General features: G+C 49.6%; 1 protein-coding gene across 1 annotated transcript in view; it reads left to right on the top strand.

Moving 5' to 3' along the window:
- nectin1b (nectin cell adhesion molecule 1b) overlaps positions 1 to 11868 on the top strand; it is a 370403-nt gene extending 358535 nt beyond the window's left edge. The window contains exon 9 of the mRNA XM_067970850.1: positions 11329 to 11868. Within this exon, the coding sequence (XP_067826951.1) occupies positions 11329 to 11544 (216 nt within the window). The 3' untranslated portion in view covers positions 11545 to 11868. The remainder of the gene's footprint in view (positions 1 to 11328) is intronic.
- Positions 11869 to 24623: the final 12755 nt, after the last annotated feature.

Raw genomic sequence — 24623 nt, 5'->3', positions numbered from 1 at the left:
AAAGAGGAGAAACGCACCGGGGGAACCATCAAAAGTTCATTCAAAATTACGTTTCTTCATGGCCATTAATTAGACGAGGCAAAAGAACCAGGGAGCAGATGAGGAGAAGTTTTTTTTACGCAGCGAGTTGTTCTGATCTGGAATTCACTGCCTGAAAGGGCGGTGGAAGCAGATTCAATAATAACTTTCAAAAGGGAATTGGATAAATACTTGAAGGGGAAAGATGTGCAGGGCTACGGGGAAAGAGCGGGAGGAGTGGGACTAATTGGATAACTCTTTCGAAGAGCTGGCACAGGTGAGATGGGCTGAATGGCCTCCTTATGAGCAGTATTATGCCATGATTTGATTAGACCCATTAACACTGTCACGCCAATTCCTTGATGGTGTTGCACATGTTGAAGAAATGTGTCTGAGAGGACCAGGTTGGCTTTAGTTATTGGATGTACAGTAGGAGGAGTCTGACTGGGTCAGTATGTTAGAATCAGTGAGTGCTCACTGGATACTGGCAGAGGTCTGAGACACACTGCACAATGACACGGTCTGAGCCCATTCAAATTAATCCGGTTAAAAAAAAAAGATCAGACAACAAAATTAAAGTCTAACGTCTTGAAGGGGCCGTCACTCCCAACCAGTGTAAAATGATATTCAACACAATGGGGTAGATTTTAGCTATCAGCCAGTCACCCGATTACTGTGCCTCGTTCCTGTGCTGCCAGTGGGCTGCAGGTGAGAATTTGGGGTCTCGCTGGAGCTCGCCGGCCCTGGGCTGGTGCAGTATCGGGCACCAAATTGATAGGTCCAAGGGAGGGGGCGTGGCAATCATAGGGGGGGGAGGGGACGTGGCGATCATAGGGGGGGGGGGGGGATGGCGATCAGAGGGGGGAGGTGGCGATCTCGAGGGGGGGCGATCAGTTGTGGGGGGGGGGGGGGTACCGATCCCCCATATTATTCTTGCAGGGAAATTCCTGCTCCTCCTGGCGTCGCACAGAAATAATTGAGTATTTTTTGGTCACCTTCGGGTGAGACTGGGCGGAACGAGCCAAGTTGTCTCCCAATGTGCATCGTAGGACCCCGATTTGCAGACTAAGAGGGGCAGCACTCCAGCTGGATCAGGAGCCGGGGGGACAGGTCGGTAAGTTTTCGGGGTGATATTGCCCAGCGGAACCAGTGAAAACCTCCCCCAGTGTCACTGACCCCCCCCCCCCCCTCCCCCGATCCTTGTGATCTTGTCACTCTCCGCTCTCATTCTTTCTCCTTGCTATTCTTTCACTGACGAGCTCACACTCACTCTTTCCAGCTGGCGTCACTAAATGATGATCAGGAGCAGAAACACTGGCTGATTCTGCCCCTCCTTCCACTGAGGTCAGTTATTGGGCCTCAATTTCGGAGCCAGGTGACAGCACAGACCAGGGATGAACCTGGGCCACCCTGCCTGTGGGGCCCACTATCACATTAAGCCACTAGTGAGACCTTTAATAATTCCTTATCTGAAGCTGTTTATATTAACCCCTCCCCCAGCTCGCCATGGTTACAACCTTTACAATGGAGTAAATTTCCATAGGTGATTACTCTCACTGGGGTACAGTTCCACAGACACTGACTCTCCCTGGGGTACAGTTCCACACACACTGACTCTCACTGGGGTACAGTTCCACACACACTGACTCTCACTGGGGTACAGTTCCACAGACACTGACTCTCCCTGGGGTACAGTTCCACGGGCACTGACTCTCACTAGGGTACACTTCCACAGGCACTGACTCTCACTGGGGTACAGTTCCACGGGCACTGACTCTCACTAGGGTACAGTTCCACGGGCACTGACTCTCACTAGGGTACAGTTCCACAGACACTGACTCTCCCTGGGGTACAGTTCCACGAGCGCTGACTCTCACTGGGGTACAGTTCCACAGACACTGACTCTCACTGGGGTACAGTTCCACACACACTGACTCTCATTGGGGTACAGTTCCACAGACACTGACTCTCACTGGGGTACAGTTCCACAGACACTGACTCTCCCTGGGGTACAGTTCCACAGACACTGACTCTCACTGGGGTACAGTTCCACGGGCACTGACTCTCACTAGGGTACAGTTCCACAGACACTGACTCTCCCTGGGGTACAGTTCCACAGACACTGACTCTCACTGGGGTACAGTTCCACGGGCACTGACTCTCACTAGGGTACACTTCCACAGGCACTGACTCTCACTGGGGTACAGTTCCACGGGCACTGACTCTCACTAGGGTACAGTTCCACGGGCACTGACTCTCACTGGGGTACAGTTCCACAGACACTGACTCTCCCTGGGGTACAGTTCCACGAGCGCTGACTCTCACTGGGGTACAGTTCCACAGACACTGACTCTCACTGGGGTACAGTTCCACGGGCACTGACTCTCACTAGGGTACAGTTCCACAGACACTGACTCTCCCTGGGGTACAGTTCCACAGGCACTGACTCTCACTGGGGTACAGTTCCACGGGCACTGACTCTCACTGGGGTACAGTTCCACGGGCACTGACTCTCACTGGGGTACAGTTCCACGGGCACTGACTCTCACTGGGGTACAGTTCCACGGGCACTGACTCTCACTGGGGTACAGTTCCACGGGCACTGACTCTCACTGGAGAATGGGTTCCATGTGCACTGACGCTCACTGGGGTACAGGTTCCACGGGCACTGACTCTCACTGGGGTACAGGTTCCACAGGCACTGACTCTCACTGGGGTACAAGTTCCGCGGGCGCTGACTCTCACTGGGGAACAGGTTCCATGGGCACTGACTCTCACTGGGGTACAGGTTCCACGGGCACTGACTCTCACTGGGGTACAGGTTCCATGGGCACTGACTCTCACTGGGGTACAGTTCCACGGGCACTGACTCTCACTGGAGAATGGGTTCCATGGGCACTGATGCTCACTGGGGTACAGGTTCCATGGACACTGACTCTCACTGGGGTACAGTTCCACTGACACTGACTCTCCCTGGGGTACAGTTCCACGAGCGCTGACTCTCACTGGGGTACAGTTCCACAGACACTGACTCTCACTGGGGTACAGTTCCACGGGCACTGACTCTCACTAGGGGACAGTTCCACAGACACTGACTCTCACTGGGGTACAGTTCCACAGGCACTGACTCTCACTGGGGTACACTACAGTTCCACAGGCACTGACTCTCACTGGGGTACAGTTCCACAGGCACTGACTCTCACTGGGGTACAGTTCCACGGGCACTGACTCTCACTGGAGTACAGTTCCACAGACACTGACTCTCACTGGGGTACAGTTCCACAGACACTGACTCTCACTGGGGTACAGTTCCACGGGCACTGACTCTCACTGGGGTACAGGTTCCACAGGCACTGACTCTCACTGGGGTACAGTTCCACAGACACTGACTCTCACTGGGGTACAGTTCCACAGACACTGACTCTCACTGGGGTACAGTTCCACGGGCACTGACTCTCACTGGGGTACAGGTTCCACGGGCACTGACTCTCACTGGGGTACAGGTTACATGGGCACTGACTCTCACTGGGGTACAGTTCCACGGGCACTGACTCTCACTGGGGTACGGGTTCCACGGGCACTGACTCTCACTGGGGTACAGGTTCCATGGGCACTGACTCTCCCTGGGGTACAGGTTCCATGGGCACTGACTCTCACTGGGGTACAGGTTCCATGGGCACTGACTCTCACTGGGGTACAGGTTCCACGGGCACTGACTCTCCCTGGGGTACAGGTTCCACGGGCACTGACTCTCACTGGGGTACAGTTCCACAGGCACTGACTCTCACTGGGGTACAGTTCCACAGGCACTGACTCTCACTGGGGTACAGTTCCACGGGCACTGACTCTCACTGGAGAATGGGTTCCATGGCACTGACGCTCACTGGGGTACAGTTCCACGGGCACTGACTCTCACTGGGGTACAAGTTCCACGGGCACTGACTTTCACTGGAGAATGGGTTCCATGTGCACTGACGCTCACTGGGGTACAGTTCCACGGGCACTGACTCTCACTGGGGTACAAGTTCCACGAGCGCTGACTCTCACTGGAGAATGGGTTCCATGGCACTGACTCTCACTGGGGTTCAGGTTCCATGGGCACTGACTCTCACTGGGGTACAGGTTCCACGGGCACTGACTCTCACTGGGGTACAGGTTCCACGGGCACTGACTCTCGCTGGGGTACAGGTTCCATGGGCACTGACTCTCACTGGGGTACAGGTTCCACGGGCACTGACTCTCACTGGGGTACAGGTTCCACGGGCACTGACTCTCACTGGGGTACAGGTTCCATGGGCACTGACTCTCACTGGGGTGCAGGTTCCACGGGCACTGACTCTCGCTGGGGTACAGGTTCCATGGGCACTGACTCTCACTGGCGTACGGGTTTCATGAGCACTGACTCTGGGGATACAGTTCAACGGGTGCTGAGTTTTACTGGTGTGTAAGTTCCATGATTACCTGCCACCCTCTGGTATCTCACCCATAACAGCCCAAACTTGTCCTCATCTGCTGTCCACACACACGAGGAGTTGTTGGATAGTGATCAGGAACAGGAGCCTGGCCGATTTCCCCCCCCCCCCTCACCTTGCTCAGAGTGGAGGGGGGGTTTGCTGAGGTTCATTGTAGTGCCCTCCCCAACCCCAGCTGAGAGCAGCTAATTCAGTGCAGCCAGGAGTCGTAGCTGGGAGTTCCCGGTCCATGTGGCTCAGTTACACGCTTCCTACCCCTTCACCAACTACATCATTGCCGAGCGTTGTAACTTTGGCATCGACATTTGGGAGTCCGAGGGTAGATTTTCCGAGTTCCCATCCCTGACACAGAGCTCCTGCTGGGCAGCTTCGCCCCTGACAGCATGTATCAGGATATCACGTGCAAGATGCCAGCCTTGGCTCAGTTGGTAGCACTCTCAGAAGGTGGTGGGTTCAAGTCCCACTCCAGAGACTTGAGCACATAATCTAAGCGGACACTCCCAGGGCAGTACTGAGGGAGTGCTGCACTGTCGGAGGTGCCGTCTTTCAGATGAGGCTTTAAACCGGGAACCCCGTCTGCCTCCTCAGGTGGATGTAAAAGATCCCACGACACTATTCGAAGAAGAGCAGGGGAGTTCTCCTCGGTGTCCTGGGGCCAATATTTATCCCTCAACCAACATCACTAAAACAGATTATCTGGTCATTATCACATTGCTGTTTGTGGGATCTTGCTGTGCATAAATTGGCTGCCACGTTTCTTGCATTACAACAGTGGCTACACTTCAAAAGTACTTCATTGGCTGTAAATTGCTTTAGGACATCCTGAGGTCGTGAAAGGCGCTATAGAAATGCAAGTTCTTTCCATAAGATTATCCAGTCATTAAGTTGACGGACAGAAAATCGTAAGCAGTCAGCCTGTGGACCACAATATGTAGAACTGGCACACGGGGTGACTGGCATTCAGAGAATTGCGCCCTTGTAGTTTCTAACTTATAAGCCAATTGTCATGTTTTAATATGTTGGCTATCAGATTTAACAGAGGGAGTGACCTCCTGTTAGTTAAGGTTATCTCTAACCTGGACCTCTGCCAGCTCTGGTTGTACTAATTATTTTTACTGTTTCGCAGATTTTATTTTTGTTTCTGCATCAGTTCTTTTTTTAAAAAATTTTTCTCCGTTACTGACTCTCGATCTGTTTTTGTTTCCTCTCTTGTCTTTCCTCTCTTGACGTGAACCCTCTCTCTGCCTCCTGTAACTCTCGACTCTAGACTCCTGGCAGCAAGGACTGTGACATCCAATATGCCGAGCTCGACACAGCCGCTCTGGCCTCTTCACACCCCAGCCCTCGGACTTCCATTCACGCTGGCGGAGAGCTTGTCGAGTACGCAACTATCCAGCCTAACTTACGCTAAAGCATGCCTTTGTAGGACTTTCCCTCAGACCTTTGACCTCCAGGTACACTTCTGCACTCCCCCATCTCGTCCCCTCAAAGTAATGTCACCACCACACCGTCCACTTTGCGGAATGGCTCCATCACTAATTGACCTCATAGTGCATGTTCCCGTTTATGGAAAAAAAATTCCAATAATTATTCACACCTTTAAGGGGACCACCTGAATGCTTTTGATTTAAAAAAGGGATGTTTAAACGTACTGCACTGGTTGCTGCTCTGACCAGCTGCACCTAAGCATGGCATGCTGCAGAATTAATCCAAGTGTTTCTATAAATACGTGTAGCAGGATTACCTAAAGAATTGTATTCCTGGTTTAAGTGGTCTGTGCAGAATGATGATTCTAAACTGCTAAAAACTGAATTCTCCTTTCTCTAAAGCTGTTCAGGTCCAGAGGTTCCTCCCAAAAGGTGGTGGGTTTCAGAGCTGCCTGTAGCTCAGACTCGTTGGGCTCGATTCTGACTTTGTGCGATGGTGTAAAACAGGTGACAGCGAATCGGCAGCCCGATTTATCATTGGAAATAGAATCGGGGAGAGATGTAAAACAGGCTGCCGATTCACGATCAGCCGTTTTACACCGTCACACAGTCAGAATTACCCCCATTCACACTTTGTTGGGTGAGTTCAGGAGCTGATTGTCACTCAGACCCATTCACACTTTGTTGGGTGAGTTGTGCGAATTTCAGGTAGGTCATGGGACAAAACAAGATGTTGGATCTCTGGGGAAAGGAATAATGACTGTCCTTATTGATCCCCTGATCGCAGGTCCTATAGACCGATAATCAGCGACTGTGGAAATACACACAGCTCACTCTCACCGTGATGGTCAATCTCAGTATAGACAGACAGACAGAACTCTATTTTAACCTAATGCAGCATTCTCAACAAGTTCCAGAGGGGGCAAAAAAGCTCTTTTATCCCTTTAAGGACATTTCCCATCCTTGCACTGTGTGAGTGACTGATACACTCTTTCAGCATGACTTACTCCAGTGTGGATATTGGCAGGTTTTATACTCTCTAAAATGATGTGGGCTATTTATACCCAATCTTCCTGTGTCAGCTCCTTCAGCGTAGCTTCAAGGGCAGATTAGGATAAGTCTAGGGAGCGTACTGGTGGTGGGAGCAGAAAAATTATAGGCAAGTTAAATTTAAAGGGATGTGGACAATTAAAGGAGCATATCACACTAAGGCAAAAAAAATTCTGAAAGCCTCAGAAAGCACCTCTACCAGGGGACTAGGGAAAGGGAATCCAGGATGCAGGCAAGTGACAGAACAGGGCATGTTTGATGGCAGCTGGTGAAGGTGGTGCTGCCTGAGGTGGCACCATGGCACCATTCCCCTCAGGTCAGCATTGTAACTTGCCTGCAAGGAATTGAACCAGAGTTTCAGTTACAGAGGACTTCAGTTATGTGGAGAGACTGGAGAAGCTGGGATTGTTCTTCCTAGAGCAGAGAAGGTTAAGGGAAGATTTGATCGAGGTGTTCAAAATCATGAACGGTTTTGATAGAGTAAATAAGGAGAAACTGATTCCAGTGGCAGAAGGGTCAGTAACCAGAGGACACAGATTTAAGGTAATCGGCAAAAGAGCCAGAGGCGACATGAGGAAACATTTTTTACGCAGCGAGTTGTAATGATCTGGAATGAGCTGCCTGAAAGGGCGGTGGAAGAAGATTCAATAATAACTTTCAAAGGGAATTAGATAAATACTTGACGGGAAAATATTTACAGGGCTATGGGGAAAGAGCGGGGGAATGGAACTAATTGGCTAGCTCTATCAAAGAGCCTGCACGGGCACAATGGACCCAATGGCCTCCTCCTGTGCTGCACCGACTACGATACTCTGAGTCCATGGCTGACTGATGTGCCAGCCTGGTGGCTGCACGATGTCTTTGCAGAAGACGGCACTGCCCTGCACCTGCCCCTCTGGTGTCCCAGACCATGAGAAGAGAGGTCCCCCTGTGGTCAGTGCCAGGCAGCTGCGCCACAGCCCGGTGATATAGTTGGTGACTTCTTGGTGAAGGGCAATACCAGAATTAGGGAGAGATAATGAGAGAAACCATCAATGAAAACCGGAGATGTTGGACACTCATTGCAGGTCAGTCAGTCTCTGAAACATCCCAGGCACGGCCCTTCATCAGGTGCAAAAAGATTTACAGGGATGATGCCAGAACTGAGGGGTTATAACTATCAGGAAAGACTGAACAGGCTGGGGCTCTATTCTCTTTGAGAAGATGAGGGGTGACCTGATAGAGGTCTTTAAAATTATGAAGGGGTTTGATAGGGTAGATGTAGAGAAGATGTTTCCACTTGTGGGGGAGACCAAAACAAGGGGCCATAAATATAAGATAGTCACTAATAAACCCAATAGGGAATTCAGAAGAAACTTCTTTACCCAGAGAGTGGTGAGAATGTGGAACTCACTCCCACAAGGAGTAGTTGAGGCGAATAGCATAGATACATTTAAGGGGAAGCTGGATAAACACATGAGGGAGAAAGGAATAGAAGGATATGGTGATAGGGGTTAGATGAAGAGGGGAGGGAGGAGGCTCGTGTGGAGCATAAACACCAGCATGGACCAATTGGGCCGAATGGCCTGTTTCTGTGCTGTAAATTCAATGTAATTGTATGAACTGAGCAGCTCGTCCCCGAGACGCTAACAGTGTGGATCGACCAGCTATCCAAAATTTTCAGTTTTTACTTCAAAATAAGAAAAAGTCGATCCCCAACAGAAATGGAACGCAGAGAATGCAGGGATTATGTTAAAATAGCTTGTCTGCAAAGTTTACTTGGAATGGTTTCAAGATGCTATCTGCAAAGACCCTTAAAGGGATACTCAGTCTTTGTAATCCTCAAACCTCACCTGAACGTTGCATGACCTTTGACTTCTCACCCATTAGCCTGGAAGCAAATGCCTCATAAAATATATATAGTGCTGTAGTTAAAATGTGTTGCAAAAACTAACTCCAGGCAGGAGATCGTTGGGCAATTATCATACCATGTGTTCACCTAACTCTTGCTGTTGATTCTAGATGTTGGAACTAATTGTCTAATTCCCTGCCTTTGATTGATCGGTCTGTAATATTTAAGATCAGCCATTAATTGGCTGGTTTGCTGACATTGGTATTGCAGTGAACTAATCCACAGAATGGTGGAACTTGGCTGGTTGACCACAATTACCCCAGAGAGAGGCCCCCACCATGGCCATGCCAACTACAGTGCCAAGTACAGGACTTGTGGGTGCCCGCAGCCCTCTCCTGCACTATCAACAACTGGGGTCTGGGAGCAACTCTCTCATCCACCCTCTCAGTCAGTAAATCATAATGTGGAAATGCCGGTGATGGACTGGGGTTGACAAATGTAATCAATCTTACAACACCAAGTTATAGTCCAACAATTTTATTTGAAAATCACAAGCTTTTCCTGACATTCACCTGACGAAGGAGGAAGCCTCCGAAAGCTTGTGATTTTCAAATAAAATTGTTGGACTATAACTTGGTGTTGTAAGATTGTTTACATCAGTAAATCATAGACAATGAGAAGGAGAAGGATTCAGTGTTGGAGAAGCATAGACATCAGCAGTGCCCATTCTTCATCACTCAATCCCCCATTGACCAGTTATTTTCTGCTATCTCCCCCCCCCCCAACCTTCTCCTGGTGCCATGCACCTGCCAGTCAGGAAAGCAGACAGATGTCATACTGTCAAGCTTGATTGGTTACCAGAAGGTGCATCAGAGCTGCCTTGTGACTGGACATTGGCTTCTCCCAATAAATGGGCAAGAACGTGCCCTTGGATGGCACCTAGAAAACAGCTGGATACAGAGGTGATATGCTGGGTAACAGTGGGATACAGAGGAGATGTGCTGGGGAACAGTGGAATACAGAGGTGATATGTTGGGAACAGGGATACAGAGGAGATCTGGTGGGGCACAGCAGGATACAGAGGAGATATGCAGGGGCACAGTGAGATACAAAAGAGATGTGCCAGGGGAACAGCTGGATATAGACCAAATGCTGGGGAACAGGGATACAGAGGAGATGTGCTGGGGCACAGCTGGATACAGAGGTGATATGCTGGGGAACAGTGGGATACAGAAGAGATGTGCTGAGGCACAGCTGGATACAGAGGAGCTGTGCCAGGGAACAACTGGATGCAGAGGAGAAATGCTGGGGAACAGTGGTTTACAGAGGTACACTAGGGAAATGGAATATTTGGGGTATAGAGATGACACTCCAGGGAACCAGTGCCCATGGACCCCATCCTTGCAGGAGTCAGCGCCTTCAGGAGGAGAAAGATCTGTGAAAGCCATTTCTTTATGAAATACCTTGCCAGTGTTTTCTGAGGGGAAGCCCATTGATCAATGAGATTAATATCGTGCCCAACTCACAAATGTGAGCGGCAAGAAAAAAGCTCTCAGTGAATTTAAGGAGGTTTGCAGAGGGAATTAATCCTTTGTATTAGACCTGAGATGATGGGCTAATGATTGTAATTTCTTCCCCACACTTTGCATGCAGGCAGGAGTTGGGCTGTCTCAGGTGAATAAATGAGAATCAGTCTCTGTCCTGAAGGAGTAATTAAAGGAGAATTACACCCACAGATCTTGCTCCACCCCAGACACTAACTCAGCTTCATCCGTGAGCAAGACAAAAAAATTCAGTCTCCTTTTTGCTATAGTAGAATTTTCTCTCTGACCCACTGCTTAAATCAGCAACAACAACTTGCATTTATATAGCGCCTTTAACATAGTAAAACATCCCAAGGCGCTTCACAGCAACGATTATCAAACAAACTTTGACACCGAGCCACATAAGGAGATATTAGGACAGGTGACCAAAAGCTTGGCCAAAGAGGTAGGTTTTAAGGAGCATCTTAAAGGAGGGGAGAGAGGAAGTGAGGCAGAGAGGCTTAGAGAGGGAATTCCAGAGCTTAGGGCCGAGGCAGCTGAAGGCACGGCCGCCAATGGGGAAGCGATTAAAATTGGGGAGGCGCAGGAGGCCAGAATTGGAGGAATGTAGATATCTCGGAGGGTTGTAGGGCTGGAGCAGGTTACAGAGATAGGGAGGGGGCGAGGCCATGGAGACAGCAGCATAGTTCGGATGAGCTGCTCATTCCTGTGAAGCCCAATGTAAACCAATCCCAAGGACAGAATCAGGTTCTCACATGAAGACTAGACATTTGAGCGAGGTACCAGAGGGCGTCTGTCACCTGTGGATCTGTATCTCAGCGAGAGCCAGCAACCCTCAGACGAGATGAGGGGGAAATCTGGCTAATCTAAGAAACAATTGTATTAATGGATTTCTGTTGAGAAATGTTGCTCGATTTCTCGAAGCAGACACATAGTTGTCGGTGTGCTGGTTCTGAAGTCTGACCGGCCTTTCTTTATCTCCACAGTACAACGGGAATCGCTATGAAGAACTGTCAGATGAGGATGAATACGTGAGCGGCCAGCACAGTTACCATGACGACTACTTGGAGCAACTGCACCCTATTTATAATCAGTTATCGTATAGATCCCCGGACCCACCCCACCGTCCTGATGCCCCTCACAGACACCCCCAGCCTGGCTCCCGGGCACCGTACATTTACCCCAAAGAACAGTATGTGTAAATGACCGTCACTGACTGACAGTGACCGTGAGGACACAGAAACTGAGCCCAGTCCTCAGCATCTCAAAACCCCTCCTTCAGACTTTGGCCGTAAAGCTGCTTAACCCTTTGTTAACCAATGGGACTGAAGCTTTGTTTCACCTCTCTCACACCGCATGTGGCACACAACGGGGAACAGTTCTACCACGCTGGTTTCAAAAGGGTTAACACCGTGACTTTGCCTTCATGAGTAGTATTCGCGTCAAACGTGAACACAAGCACACATAGACCTCTCCTGCCCGAGGCCTTGTGATAGTGCTTTTGGACTGACACTATCAGGAGTGTCAGCTTGCGAGACAAGACACTGCTGCATGTAAACCGGCGGGGGGGTGGGGGGCTGGAGATGAGGGAGGGGGGAAATGTTGAAAGTTGTTAGTGGCGTTTGATATTGTTCTTGTGCAAGTGACGGTAGGTATACAATGCTGCTGCTGCTGCTGCTGTGTTTGATGCACTAGGCTTGGGTCTTTGTTTACATGCAGGAATTTCTGCTTGCAAGCCAGGTATTTTTTGTCAACACCACCCCTTTAACACTGGCTGATCAATAACCAGCAAAGTTCTCTGTCTGATTGTGAGCTCTTGATTTGCAGAGGGACGGGTCTAAGGGGCATGTACGCCCCCCCTGACAGCCCCTTCTCCGATTGGTGCTTTTCTGCTTTTGTTTGTGAGCAGTGATTGGTTGCAAAGCCTCCATTTTAAGATTGATCTTGTAGAGACCCAGACCGGTGAATGGGGTATTTCGGTGAATGGGGTATTTCGGTGAATGGGGTATTTCGGTGAATGGGGTATTTCGTACTTGTGGAATTGGCCATCCCCAGGGAGGGGTGAGGCTGCTGGGAGGTGGGGGAAAGGTTAGCAACACCTATCTCGGCCTGTCCTGCAGGAGCCTCCTCTTCACTCAGTCACAAAGCTGCATTGACGGTGACAATCCAGACTGTCTCTGCAGAAGGAGGAAGTGGGGGGAGGGGCTGGGAATCGGAAGGTGAAACAGCCTAAAGATTAGATGCAATTGGTCCTTTAACAATTTCTAAAGAAGAGTTCGGTCTGAAAACTGAAGCCTTCTGTAATCAGTTAGTGGAATAAAACTTTCTTGTGTTAGAAACAGATCAGTTAAAGAAATTAACAAATGTCATCAATATCCTCAGGCCGGAATAGAGCAGCCTTGGTATCTGGAGGAGGCGAAGTGTTGGAGACCCAGTTGGGATTAGAAGAGGCAATGCCTGAAGAACTGAGGGGAGAAGAGCAGAAGGGAAGGGATGAAGAGGACAGGAGATCTGGGGAAAAGGGAAATATGAGATGAAGTAACAGCTGACTATATAACTTAATGCGTTTCTTTCATGACCTGTGAATTGGGGTGTGATGTAATCTGCAGGTGGTAAAGTGACTCCTACCGGTCACTAGTGATGGACAAACAGGAACTAATTTAATAATTCTTCTACAATTTTCTCCCCTCCTTGTCTGAAGACACGGACTCTTGCTGGGTTACAGGTTCCATAGGTATCTCCTGCCTCTGGTACCTCACCCAATTAGCCCTTCCACATGCACGAGGCTAGACGGTAAAAAGTGTCAGTAGGACATTCAACATGGGGCCATCAAAGCTAACCCCAATCCTGCCCTCACCTGACGCCCACACATACAGCAGGAGTTGCTGGACAGTCCTCAGGAGCAGGAGCCCTGGCCGACTTTCCCCTCCTCCCAACCTCAGGCCACTGAGGCTATTTGTAGCCCCACGCTCCAGTTAATCAGTGAATGCAACGCAGACCAGAGATTGAGCCCGAGGTCTTTGGGTGGTGATGTAGCAGCACTTGGTCAAGAACTATTTTAATGATGAAAATATTCTCTACATAGAATTTGTGGATACGACAGTTTATAGTTTACTGCATTTTTATTTTAAACAAAGGCTGGGTTTCAAAATGTCATTTGTTATAGAGAGAATTCAGGAGTACCTGGATTATTTTTAACCAATCTGGTGGAGAGGTAGATTGCTGGTATTGTCAGAAGCGCACAGACATTGACTGATAATCGGAGTGAAGCAGCCTGGAGATGTATATTCATTGGAACTGCTTCTTTTTCTTCTTAGTGAGATCAGCCGTCCTTCAGCTACACAACGATTGCACTGTTTTATTTTTAACATCTTGGGTATGTACAAAATGAGAAAGCGGAAAAATGGCAACCAGGTCCCTAGTGTAGGACTCCTGTCCCTTAGTATAGAATCCCAATATCCCAAACCTTTCCCATTCATTCCCTTAGAGTAGGATCCCAGTGAACCACATCCCTTCCCATTCACTCCAATAGAATACAATTCAGTGGACCCAACCCTTTCCCATTCTCTCCATTGGGATAGAATTCCAATGGACCAAATCCCTTCCCGTTCCCTTTGGATAGAATTCCCAATTCCTCTTATTGCACTATGATATATAATTCCTGAACTGCCACATTCCACTGAAACATGTTTTCAATATCTAAGCACTATGTCAAATGTAAGCTTTATGAACAGGAAAAATGCCACGGGTTTGTGTCAATAATGTAAAATTTCTCTCTCCTGATGGATTCTGGCTGTTTCTTATTGTAGTGCAGGTTTTCAAATTCAGTAAAAACACAAACAAAGGGTGAGATAAAATACTCGCGCTCACATCTTAAAACAAACCTAATGTTCAGCCATAAACGATGGGCAGAGAACGTACTTCACATTACCAGACTCCATCCCGAACATACACCAAAAAAAGGAGGAGCAAAGCATATAATAAATCTAGAACAGATATCAGGAAGAAAATATTCAAAGAGCAAGGAAAGTTTGGCAAAAAGAAGGGATGAACATTGGGTTATTCACAAGACCATGAGACGCTGTGACACATTTACTGTACCAGTAGGATGTGTTTGATGGGCCTAGTGGCTTTTATCATTTCTGACTTTACTCATGCTCTTGTGTATTTCCTCGAGGGGTCCTGCAGCAAACATTAGTCTCCGAGAGAGCCCTTCGGTTACAGTAAATAAAACACGACCACACTACAGCAACGAACAGCTCAGTGAGACCAGAGATCCTGCATTCCCAGTATCTTCCCCTCCGATTGCTGTCCATTCTTACATCCCGGTTGGATTGTGGACTGAATTATTACACGTCTGAGCTGCAGATATTGGAAAGGAAAACTTCCATCTGCAACTCATGGAACGCTCAAAAATCAACATTGAACTGGTTCAAAGAGGAGAGTAGAAAGAAAATGAAAAGCTGCAATTGCACAATTAGGCTGATCGGTGTCTGAATGAGAGAAAAGTGATGAAAAATCAGACCCAAGACATTCTTCTGTTGTAGGCACAGGTTGACCTGCCGCACGTCTGCAGCATTTACTGTTTGTATGTTGGAAATTTACCCTGTACCTGGATGGCCAATGTCGCAGGAGATGCACTCGTCTCACTGCTGCAGTTAGTGTGATACACAGTGTCAGACGGTGCACTAGTCTCTCTCACTGCTGCAGTTAGTGTGATACACAGTGTCAGAAGGTGCACTAGTCTCTCTCACTGCTGCAGTCAGTGTGATACACAGTGTCAGACGGTGCACTAGTCTCTCTCACTGCTGCAGTTAGTGTGATACACAGTGTCAGAAGGTGCACTAGTCTCTCACTGCTGCAGTTAGTGTGATACACAGTGTCAGGAGGTGCACTAGTCTCTCTCACTGCTGCAGTTAGTGTGATACACAGTGTCAGAAGGTGCACTAGTCTCTCACTGCTGCAGTTAGTGTGATACACAGTGTCAGACGGTGCACTAGTCTCTCTCACTGCTGCAGTTAGTGTTATACACAGGGCCCGATTTTAGCAGGGCTGCGGGTTCCCGGCGGATGGGCAAGCGGGCGCGTGGGTAACACGCCCGGTGAAATTAGTGGGTTTCCCACGCGATCGTAGCAGGCAACCCACTAATTGGATCCACTTACCTGCTCCTGCGGGTTCCCCGCTGCTGATCTGGGCGTCGGGCGGGCTGCACATGCGCAGTAAGATCTGTCAGCTGTAGGCGCTCTATTTAAAGGGGCAGTCCTCCACTGACAGATGCTGCAACCAGTAGCAAAGATAACTTCATGGAGCAGCCCAGGGGGAAGGCTGCTCCCAGTTTAATGATGCCTCACTCCAGGTATCAATACATGGGGTGAGGAGGAGGGGTAGGACAGAGATCTTCCCCCCGGCGGGCGGGAGGAAGCAGCCCGCCTCCGCCACCAGGAAGGCCTGGCTCGAGGTGGCAGAGGGGGTTACCTGCACCACCAACATATCGCCCACCTGCATACAGTGCAGGAGGCGCTCCAATGACCTCAGTAGGTCAGCCACAGTGAGTACACGTAGTCCTTCCCCTACACTCCGTCTGCCACATCAGTGACCCCACCCCACATCTCCTTCGGCACTGCCAACACTATTCTGTCACATCACCCCTCATACCCACTCAAACCTCATCCTCATCTTACCTGCACCTACTCACCTCGCCAGTACTCATCCCGCCACTAACACGCAACCCAATCCTCATACAATCTCATGGCTCTATCCCATATGCACCCTCTCGTGCATCTCTTTCACGGCCAGCCTCACTCAACCTGCCACTACCTGTGCTGCAGCCACAGGGCATGCATCACATACGTGCAGTAGGCAGCGTAAGGCAAACGTGTCGTGAGCATGAAGGGAATGCACAAGGGTGTTTAAGGGTTTGTCATGGTTGTTACTTATATTGAATTTCAGAACAACTCACATCACACATTATATTGGCACCATTACTGCCATGTCTTCGCGAATCCTGTCCGGTTTGTGCAATAATGCCCGCTCCTGGGTATCACTATGAGGACCCACCACTGATGCCACCCATTGTGTCACTGCAGAGTGGGTGTAGGTGTATTTGCAGGGCTCTTCTGCGCAGACGACTGAGAGACATCGGCGATGTCCCCGGTTGCACCCTGGAAGGATGCGGAGGAGAAGTTCGGGAGGGCAGTGGTGACTTTGACAGCGACAGGTAAGAAGATGGTGCTCGGGCCAGCCGGGAGGAGCTCGGCATGAAAGAGGCTGCAGATGTCCACGGCTACATGTCGAGTGACTCTGAGCCTCCGTGTGCACTGGTGCTCAGAGAGGTCCAGGAAGCTGAGCCTCGGTCTGTGGACCCTGTGGCGAGGGTAGTGCCCTCTGCGACGCACCTCTCTCTGCGGTAGCCCTCCCTCCTGCTGTACAGGTGGATGTGTCACAGTACTCTGTTGTGGAGCTCCACGTGTCAGAGGTGGACGGGGTGGCTGGTGAGGCTGGTGATGCTGTTCGCCCTCCGAGGAGGTCATGACTGCAGCTACGACGGCCCCCATCCGCAAGATGTACATCTGAGGGGGTCCGCAAGGTAGGTACATGTCTCCGGACCCCGGGGTAAGTGTGCAGGTTGGTGACTTTGATTGTCAGGAGGAGGGTGGTGGAGGCCAAACTTTGTCCCAAGTGACAGAGTGGCCTCCTGCAATGGCTGAGGGTCTCCACCCCCCCCCCCGACCTGTCAAATGGACCTTTGCAGCTGCCACACGTCCATTCGAGCTGGGAGTGTTTCCCCCAGTGTGGGAAACAGTCCCATGTTGTTCAAAAATCCCACACAGTCCCTTAATCAGGTCAGTTAATGACCTGAAATACCTAAATAAATATGGTCAGGTGGCATCCCGCTGGCTTTAATTGCCTGCGGGATTCCCACCAGCGGGGGCTGTGCGCGCACGCCGGCGCGTCAGCGGGGAACCCGGAAGTGGGCGGGATCGAGGCGGGATCCGGTCCCGCTCCTGGATTTCCCGATTTTCGGGGCCCCCCCCCCCCGCCGAGAACGCACCCGATAGCGGGTGGTAAAATCGAGCCCACAGTGTCAGACGGTGCACTAGTCTCTCTCACTGCTGCAGTTAGTGTGATACACAGTGTCAGAAGGTGCACTAGTCTCTCTCACTGCTGCAGTTAGTGTGATACACAGTGTCAGAAGGTGCACTAGTCTCTCTCACTGCTGCAGTTAGTGTGATACACAGTGTCAGAAGGTGCACTAGTCTCTCACTGCTGCAGTTAGTGTGATACAGTGTCAGACGGTGCACTAGTCTCTCTCACTGCTGCAGTTAGTGTGATACACAGTGTCAGAAGGTGCACTAGTCTCTCACTGCTGCAGTTAGTGTGATACAGTGTCAGACGGTGCACTAGTCTCTCTCACTGCTGCAGTTAGTGTGATACACAGTGTCAGAAGGTGCACTAGTCTCTCACTGCTGCAGTTAGTGTGATACAGTGTCAGACGGTGCACTAGTCTCTCTCACTGCTGCAGTTAGTGTGATACACAGTGTCAGACGGTGCACTAGTCTCTCTCACTGCTGCAGTTAGTGTGATACACAGTGTCAGAAGGTGCACTAGTCTCTCACTGCTGCAGTTAGTGTGATACAGTGTCAGACGGTGCACTAGTCTCTCTCACTGCTGCAGTTAGTGTGATACACAGTGTCAGAAGGTGCACTAGTCTCTCTCACTGCTGCAGTTAGTGTGATACACAGTGTCAGAAGGTGCACTAGTCTCTCACTGCTGCAGTCAGTGTGATACACAGTGTCAGAAGGTGCACTAGTCTCTCTCACTGCTGCAGTTAGTGTGATACACAGTGTCAGAAGGTGCACTAGTCTCTCACTGCTGCAGTTAGTGTGATACACAGTGTCAGAAGGTGCACTAGTCTCTCTCACTGCTGCAGTTAGTGTGATACACAGTGTCAGAAGGTGCACTAGTCTCTCTCACTGCTGCAGTCAGTGTGATACACAGTGTCAGAAGGTGCACTAGTCTCTCTCACTGCTGCAGTTAGTGTGATACACAGTGTCAGAAGGTGCACTAGTCTCTCTCACTGCTGCAGTTAGTGTGATACAGTGTCAGAAGGTGCACTAGTCTCTCTCACTGCTGCAGTTAGTGTGATACACAGTGTCAGAAGGTGCACTAGTCTCTCACTGCTGCAGTTAGTGTGATACAGTGTCAGACGGTGCACTAGTCTCTCTCACTGCTGCAGTTAGTGTGATACACAGTGTCAGAAGGTGCACTAGTCTCTCACTGCTGCAGTTAGTGTGATACAGTGTCAGACGGTGCACTAGTCTCTCTCACTGCTGCAGTTAGTGTGATACACAGTGTCAGACGGTGCACTAGTCTCTCTCACTGCTGCAGTTAGTGTGATACACAGTGTCAGAAGGTGCACTAGTCTCTCACTGCTGCAGTTAGTGTGATACAGTGTCAGACGGTGCACTAGTCTCTCTCACTGCTGCAGTTAGTGTGATACACAGTGTCAGAAGGTGCACTAGTCTCTCACTGCTGCAGTTAGTGTGATACAGTGTCAGAAGGTGCACTAGTCTCTCTCACTGCTGCAGTTAGTGTGATACACAGTGTCAGAAGGTGCACTAGTCTCTCACTGCTGCAGTCAGTGTGATACACAGTGTCAGAAGGTGCACTAGTCTCTCTCACTGCTGCAGTTAGTGTGATACACAGTGTCAGAAGGTGCACTAGTCTCTCACTGCTGCAGTTAGTGTGATACACAGTGTCAGAAGGTGCACTAGTCTCTCTCACTGCTGCAGTTAGTGTGATACACAGTGTCAGAAGGTGCACTAGTCTCTCACTGCTGCAGTTAGTGTGATACACAGTGTCAGAAGGTGCACTAGTCTCTCTCACTGCAGAATTAAACTGTCCCTGGCACTTGCTTCTAACAAAAATTCAGTTAACCACCGGTTAGTGATCAAACAACAGGGTTAGTGATCAAACAGCGCGGTTATTGACCATAACATACAGCATGGTAATTGATCATATATGGTCATACAACATACAACATTGACCATTTATTGATATAATGCCCTGGTTATTGATCGTAAAACATAGTAACCATACAGCATGGTTACTAATAACATAATTTGGTTATTTATCATATTATTGATCATATAACAATGTTATGGATCATACAACATAGTTATTGATCACATAATACCCTGGTTATTGATCACTTGATGTAACATCTTCTTTATTCACATTATTAGATGTTGAAAACAATTCCATTTCTTTCTTGTTTTGTTCAGTCTGATTGTTTGAAGGAGACTGGGCCCCTTTTACCAGACCTGTAAGGTGCAACAGTTCAAACCGGTGTCACACTGTTCTCAATCTCATGTACTGCAAATGTGTTTTCATTCTTTGAGTATTCACTGTCTTTTACACCTTTTGAATGCATGTCTCCTGTCATGTAAAATTAATTCTGTAAATTTTGAATGATGAATTTTTTTGTAGAAGTACAAAGACAAATCCAAACTCAACTGTTCTTTCAGTCTGCTTTCAATTCATTGGGAATAAGACTCGGCTTATCGCAGACTTTACATTTTGGTGCAGAAATGTTTTTGCATTTTTCAAACGAATAGTGAAATCAATTGTGAAAAAAAAAACTCAACCACAATCACAATCAGTCTCTGCCTCACTCAGCCTCACCCTCTGCATCAGCCTCACCCTCTGCCTCAGCCTCACCCTCTGCCTCAGCCTCACCCTCTGCCTCCGTCTTGGCCTCCCTCACCCTCCGACTCGGCCTCACTCACCCTCCGTCTCGGCCTCACTCACCCTCCGTCTCGGCCTCACTCACCCTCCGTCTCGGCCTCACTCACCCTCCGTCTCGGCCTCACTCACCCTCCGTCTCGGCCTCACTCACCCTCCGTCTCGGCCTCACTCACCCTCCGTCTCGGCCTCACTCACCCTCCGACTCGGCCTCACTCACCCTCCGACTCGGCCTCACTCACCCTCCGACTCGGCCTCACTCACCCTCCGACTCGGCCTCACTCACCCTCCGACTCGGCCTCACTCACCCTCCGACTCGGCCTCACTCACCCTCCGACTCGGCCTCACTCACCCTCCGACTCGGCCTCACTCACCCTCCGACTCGGCCTCACTCACCCTCCGACTCGGCCTCACTCACCCTCCGACTCGGCCTCACTCACCCTCCGACTCGGCCTCACTCACCCTCCGACTCGGCCTCACTCACCCTCCGACTCGGCCTCACTCACCCTCCGACTCGGCCTCACTCACCCTCCGACTCGGCCTCACTCACCCTCCGACTCGGCCTCACTCACCCTCCGACTCGGCCTCACTCACCCTCCGACTCGGCCTCACTCACCCTCCGACTCGGCCTCACTCACCCTCCGACTCGGCCTCACTCACCCTCCGTCTCGGCCTCACTCACTCTCTGTCTCAGTGATTCTCCCTTTCTCTGTGTTATTACTAGATAACTCACATTTCTAATTACATTATCATCCTTGACCCTGTGGGTCAGTTGACAAACTTATTGACATTAAGACGACCCACGGATGAGCCATATTTGTGGACGATCTTTAACGGTGCAGTCTCTCACTTCTTCATTAATTCTCTTCAACTCGAAACACGTTCACTGCAGATCAAAAATCTCGGGAAGATGTCGACCAGGAGGCCTATGTTTGTAAATAGATTTTACCACCAGGCTCAAGACTACTGTCTAACAATCGACAGCTAGACTGAAATGACCTTTCCTTTGAGGGAATTTCACCGTCTCTTTCTACTAATTCCTGATAGTTTTGACACACCAGAAAAATTACTGTTATTTATAAAATTGATCTCATCACCCTTACCCCCCTAATGTACATGAAATTAACTACGACATGAATACTGATTCCAGGAAATACTATCAGAGGCTTTTATAATGTGGCACAGGGAGCGTATGTACCAGAGAGGTTACCAAACTAAACAAGTTATAGGAGATCCTGGAAACCTGGTTACAGAGGTGCCTTGAGCACTGCATTAATTCCCTCCCTAAACCTCTCCGCCTCTCTCTCCTCCTTTAAGAAGCTCCTTAAAACCTACCTCTTTGACCAAGTCTTTGATTAGCTGTCCTAATATCTCCTTATGTGACTCGGTGTCAAATTTTGTCTGATTACACTCCTGTGAAACACCTTGGTAAATTATACTACGTTAAAGGTGCTATATAAATGCAAGTTGTTGTTGCTGTTATTACAAGAGGTGCTGGATATTCCAGGCAAGAAATCTTGAAAACTCTGTATTGAATGGGAGTCTGTATACCGTGTTACAGCTGGGTTCTGTGTACTGTGTTACCAAGGGGTCTCGTATACCGTGTTACGGGAGGGTCTGTATACCGTGTTACGGGAGGGTCTGTATACCGTGTTACGGGGGGGGTCTGTATACCGTGTTACGGGAGGGTCTGTATACCGTGTTACGGGGGGGTCTGTATACCGTGTTACGGGGGGGTCTGTATACCGTGTTACGGGGGGGGTCTGTATACCGTGTTACGGGGGTGTCTGTGTACCGTGTTGCAGGGGGGTCTGTGTACCGTGTTACTGGCGGATCTGTATACTGTGTAACAAGAGGGTCTGTATACTGTGCTACAGTGGGGTCAGTATACTGTGTTACAGGGATCCTGTATACTGTGCTACAGGTGGGTAAATATTCTGTGTTATGGGTGGGGTCTGTATACTGTGTTACAGGGGTTCTGTATACTATGTTACAAGGGTTCTGTATACTGTGCTACAGCAGCGTATGTATATTATGCTTCAGTGGGGTCTGTATACTGTGTTACAGAGGGGGTCTGTACACTGTTACAGGTGCTCTGTATACAGTGTTACGGGGGGTCTGTGTACAGTGTTACGGGGGGTCTGTGTACAGTGTTACGGGGGGTCTGTGTACAGTGTTACGGGGGGTCTGTGTACAGTGTTACGGGGGGTCTGTGTACAGTGTTACGGGGGGTCTGTGTACAGTGTTACGGGGGGTCTGTGTACAGTGTTACGGGGGGTCTGTGTACAGTGTTACAGGGGGGTCTGTGTACAGTGTTACAGGGGGGTCTGTGTACTGTGTTACAGGGGGGTCTGTGTACTGTGTTACAGGGGGGTCTGTGTACTGTGTTACAGGGGGGTCTGTGTACTGTGTTACAGGGGGGTCTGTGTACTGTGTTACAGGGGGGTCTGTGTACTGTGTTACAGGGGGGTCTGTGTACTGTGTTACAGGGGGGTCTGTGTACTGTGTTACAGGGGGGTCTGTGTACTGTGTTACAGGGGGGTCTGTGTACTGTGTTACAGGGGGGTCTGTGTACTGTGTTACAGGGAGGTCTGTGTACTGTGTTACAGGGGGGTCTGTATACTGTGTTACAGGGGGGTCTGTGTACTGTGTTACAGGGGGGTCTGTGTACTGTGTTACAGGGAGGTCTGTGTACTGTGTTACAGGGGGGTCTGTATACTGTGTTACAGGGGGGTCTGTATACTGTGTTACAGGGGGGTCTGTATACTGTGTTACAGGGGGGTCTGTATACTGTGTTACAGGGGGGGATCTGTATACTGTGTTACAGGGGGGGATCTGTATATTGTGTTACAGGGGGGGATCTGTATATTGTGTTACAGGGGGGTCTGTATACTGTGTTACAGGGGGGGATCTGTATACTGTGTTACAGGGGGGGATCTGTATATTGTGTTACAGGGGGGGATCTGTATATTGTGTTACCGGCGAGTCTGTATACTGTGTAACAGGCCTGTCTGTATACTGTGCTACAAGAGGGTCTGTATACTGTGCTACAAGAGGGTCTGTATACTGTGCTACAGGTAGGTATATATACTGTGTTACAAGGGGCCTCTACACTGTGTTACGGGGGGGTCTGTGTACTGCGTTACAGGTGGGGGGGGGGGTCTATTTTATCTCATAGAGATCCTGTATACTGTGTTACAGTGGGGTCTGTATATTATGCTTTAGGGGGGTCTGTATACTGTGTTACCGGGGGGTCTGTATACCGTGTTACGGGGGGGTCTGTATACCGTGTTACGGGGGGGGGGGGTCTGTATACCAAGTTACCGGGGGGAGTCTGTATACCGTGTTACAGGGAGGTCTGTGAACTGTGTTACTGGCGGATCTGTATACTGTGTAACAGGAGGGTCTGTATACTGTGCTACAGGTGGGTAAATATTCTGTGTTACGGGGGGGTCTGTATACTATGTTACAGGGGGTCTGTATGCTGTGTTACAGGTGTTCTCTATACTGTGTTACAAGGGTTCTGTATACTGTGCTACAGCGGCGTATGTATATTATGCTTTGGGGGGTCTGTATACTGTGTTACAGGGGGGTCTGTATTCTGTGACACAGGGATCCTATATACTGTGTTGCAGGGAGTCTGTATACTGTCTTACAGGGAGCCTCTGCACTGTGTTACGGTGGGGGTCTGTATACTGTGTTACAGAGGGGGTCTGTACACTGTTACAGGTGTTCTGTATACAGTGTTACGGGGGGGTCTGTATACAGTGTTACGGGGGGGTCTGTATACAGTGTTACGGGGGGGTCTGTATACAGTGTTACGGGGGGGTCTGTATACAGTGTTACGGGGGGGTCTGTATACAGTGTTACGGGGGGGTCTGTATACAGTGTTACGGGGGGGTCTGTATACAGTGTTACGGGGGGGTCTGTATACAGTGTTACGGGGGGGTCTGTATACAGTGTTACGGGGGGGTCTGTATACAGTGTTACGGGGGGGTCTGTATACAGTGTTACGGGGGGGTCTGTATACAGTGTTACGGGGGGGTCTGTATACAGTGTTACGGGGGGGTCTGTATACAGTGTTACGGGGGGGGTCTCAATACAGTGTTACGGGGGGTCTGTATGCTGTGTTACAGAGGGGTTTGTATTCTGTGTTACAGGGGCATCTGTATTCTGTGTTACAGGGGGATCTGAATACTGTGTCACAGGCATGTCTGTATACTGTGTTACAGGAGAGTAAGTATACTGTGTTACAGTGGACCTGTATACTCTGTCACAGCAGAGTCCTGTATGTTCTGTTACAGAGGGGCGTGCATACTGTATTACAGGGGTCAGAATATTGTGTTACAGGGGTCCCATACACTGTGTTAAAGAGGGGACTGTATACTGTGTTACAGGGGGTTTGTATACAGTGTTCCAAGGAGTCTATGTACTGTATTCCAAGGGGTCTGTATACTGTGTTACAGGGGGGGATTTGTATACTGTGTTACAGAGGGGTCTGTATACTGTGTTACAGGAGCATCTGTATTCTGTGTTA

Source organism: Heptranchias perlo, chromosome 33 (genome assembly GCF_035084215.1).
Source record: "Heptranchias perlo isolate sHepPer1 chromosome 33, sHepPer1.hap1, whole genome shotgun sequence".
NCBI lineage: Eukaryota > Metazoa > Chordata > Chondrichthyes > Hexanchiformes > Hexanchidae > Heptranchias > Heptranchias perlo.
Note: the sequence above shows the minus strand (reverse complement) of the source record. Positions and strands in the feature narration are given on the sequence as shown.